Source organism: Crocuta crocuta, unplaced genomic scaffold (assembly GCF_008692635.1).
Source record: "Crocuta crocuta isolate KB4526 unplaced genomic scaffold, BGI_CrCroc_1.0 scaffold32, whole genome shotgun sequence".
Classification (NCBI taxonomy): domain Eukaryota; kingdom Metazoa; phylum Chordata; class Mammalia; order Carnivora; family Hyaenidae; genus Crocuta; species Crocuta crocuta.
Window position 1 is genome coordinate 2,246,564 of NW_027529424.1, and position 2,522 is coordinate 2,249,085.

General features: G+C 42.0%; 1 protein-coding gene across 2 annotated transcripts in view; it reads right to left on the reverse strand.

Annotated features, from left to right (window-relative positions):
* The window catches only part of PRPF18 (pre-mRNA processing factor 18), a 53,775-nt gene extending 53,506 nt beyond the window's left edge, over positions 1 to 269 (reverse strand). Inside the window, exon 1 of one of the 2 annotated variants that reach the window (XM_077758470.1) lies at positions 48 to 257. In XM_077758470.1, coding sequence (XP_077614596.1) covers positions 48 to 113 — 66 coding nt within the window. In that variant the 5' untranslated portion in view covers positions 114 to 257. Of the gene's footprint in view, positions 1 to 47 lie in introns of both variants that reach the window. The other variant, XM_077758469.1, reaches the window with a different exon arrangement.
* Between the last annotated feature and the right edge of the window lie 2,253 nt (positions 270 to 2,522).

Consider the following 2,522-nt stretch of genomic DNA (forward strand, 5'->3'; position numbering starts at 1 on the left):
CACACGTCTTCGATCGCCAAAGCCCCGCGAGCCCCGAGGATCCTCACCACCAACAGGTTCCTGTCCTCCACCAGCTGCCGCTTCCGGAGGATCTCCGACTTCAGAACGTCCATCTCGCTGCCCGGGTTGACGCTCGAGCTTCCGTCTCCAGCTCCTCGGTTCCAGCCGCGGCCAGCCGGGCGCCGCGAGCCCGACGCCAACAAGCTCCAGCGCCGGAGGACAACGACTGACAGGAACCGCTTCCGGCGGAAGCTGAGGTGAGCGAGAGGAAGGAAGGAAGCGCTCCAGGGCCCCTGTTGTTGACGAAGCCGCTGTGGATTTGCACCCCCTGGCGGCGCCCTCCGGAAGCGCGCTTGCCTTTTTATGCTAGCGGATAGAATAGAAAGTGGGCTGAAACACGAGTCATGGTGTATTTTTAACGAGGAGCTATTATACCTGCTTGTACCTGCTCGTTCAGGTGCAAAAGCCTCCTCATAGAACACTTCAGTTATGTTAACTAGAGCCAGATCTTCACTCATTATACCATAAATTCACATCAGTGCTCCAAGTTACCTGCTTACCAATATGAATGCACTGTAGTGGGGAACACCTAAACAATACTATTCGCTCATAAGTATAGAATAAAGGGGCAGTGTTCATTGCCAGCCCGTTAAATTGCCTGTAAAGTTAAGCAACTACAAGAATGTAAGTCATTTCAGAAGTAAATGTCTCTTCTTCCTCACTTCTAGATTGCTTACATACCTTGGTCATAACTGAACATTTACCCTAAGCTAAGTGAGATCATTTTTGTGGTCATGTGTTTAGCAATCAAGATTTTCAGTGACATGATTGGAGATGTAATCGGAAATTGTGTTTTTTTTTTTTTAAGTCCAACCCAAGGAGACGTAATCAGAAATTGTGGGTTTTATTTTTTTGAGTCCAACCCAAGAAGAAAAATCGTGGAGAAAAATAATATCTAAGATTTTAATTTTATTTTTTAATGCTTTATTTTTATTTTTGAGAGAGACAGAGCGTGAGGGAGGGAGGAGCAGAGAGAGAGGGAGACCCAGAATCTGAAGCAGGCTCCAGGCTCTGAGCTGTCAGCACAGAACCTGACGCGGGGCTCAAACCCCTCAACTATGAGACCATGACCTGAATCAAAGTTGGATGCTTAACTGACTTAGCCACCCAGGTTCCCCTATGGTTTTAATTTTTAAAAGACCCTAAGAACTGTTTACAAACCATTAATCTTTGGTTCTATGCCATTGAAGTTGTTTTTCAAATTCTAGTTGAGTCATAACTGAACAATATTTGACATGTTAGTTCTTCCCACTCAAAAAGGAAAGAAATATCATTCAGTTACATCAATTGACTAGGTAAGATGATTTATCAAAATAAAGACAGTATAGAATTATTGAATCAGTTTACAAAGTTTTGTATACATGTGTTGTGTTGGTTACATGTTGTCCAAAAGATACCTGCCTTTTACCAGAAGTAAATCAACATACGAAGTTAACTCACTCTCTGACCTAAGAGGCTTTGCTAATTTTTAGGGCTTTTGAAAGCTTAAAATATTTTACAGAAAAAAAGTTCCTTGAACTAATAAGCATGGCAACACTCTTATGTAGATATCTGTTTTCAGAGTCACTTATAATTCACTTATAAGCAAAAAAATCTGTTAGCACTTTCCTGTTTTAGGGATTATTAAACAAGGATCTGAATGCAGGACGGACAGAGATGGCCATAACAGTAATGGAAGTTGACAGCAAAAGGACAGCTGGCCAATAGGAGACAGTAAATGTTAAACCAGAGAAAAAAGTAGCTACCATAAACAGGCTTATTTTACATTTCAGACTTTCACAGATTTTTATGTTTCTGTAAACATGTGCATTTAATCCTGATAAAGGTTTGAGATGGAACAGTGAAAGATGTGTACTTGAACAAGCAAACTGACAAGCTTTTGGGGACGCCTGGGTGGCTCAGTCAGTTAAGTGTCCGACTTCGGCTCAGGTCATGATTTCTTGGTTCATGGGTTAGACCCCCACATTGAGGGGCTCTGTCAGCTCAGAGCCTGGAGCCTGCTTCGGATTCTGTGTTTCCCTCTCTCTGCCCTTCCTCTACTATGGTCTGTCTCTCTTTCTCTCAACAATAAAAAAAAAAAGAAAAACAAAAGAAAGAAAAAAAAAAAAAAGAAACTGACAAGCTTTTCAATACAGAAAGGAAAAAAGACTCTAAGGGAGAACGTGTCCATTTTCATCCCAATATGTAACAGCGGTTACTTAAAAAGTGAAATATTAGGGGCACCTGGGTGTCTCAGTCGGTTAAGCATCCGACTTTGGCTTAGGACATGATCTCACAGTTCATGAGTTCGAGCCCCATATTGGTTCTGTGCTGAGTGCTCAGAGCCTGAAGCCTGCTTCAGATTCTGTGTTTCCCTCACTCTACCCCTTGCCTGTTCACACTGTCTTTCTCTCTCTCAAAAATAAACATTAAAAATAATAATAATAAAATAAATAAAAAGTGAAACATTGGAAGCAACCCAA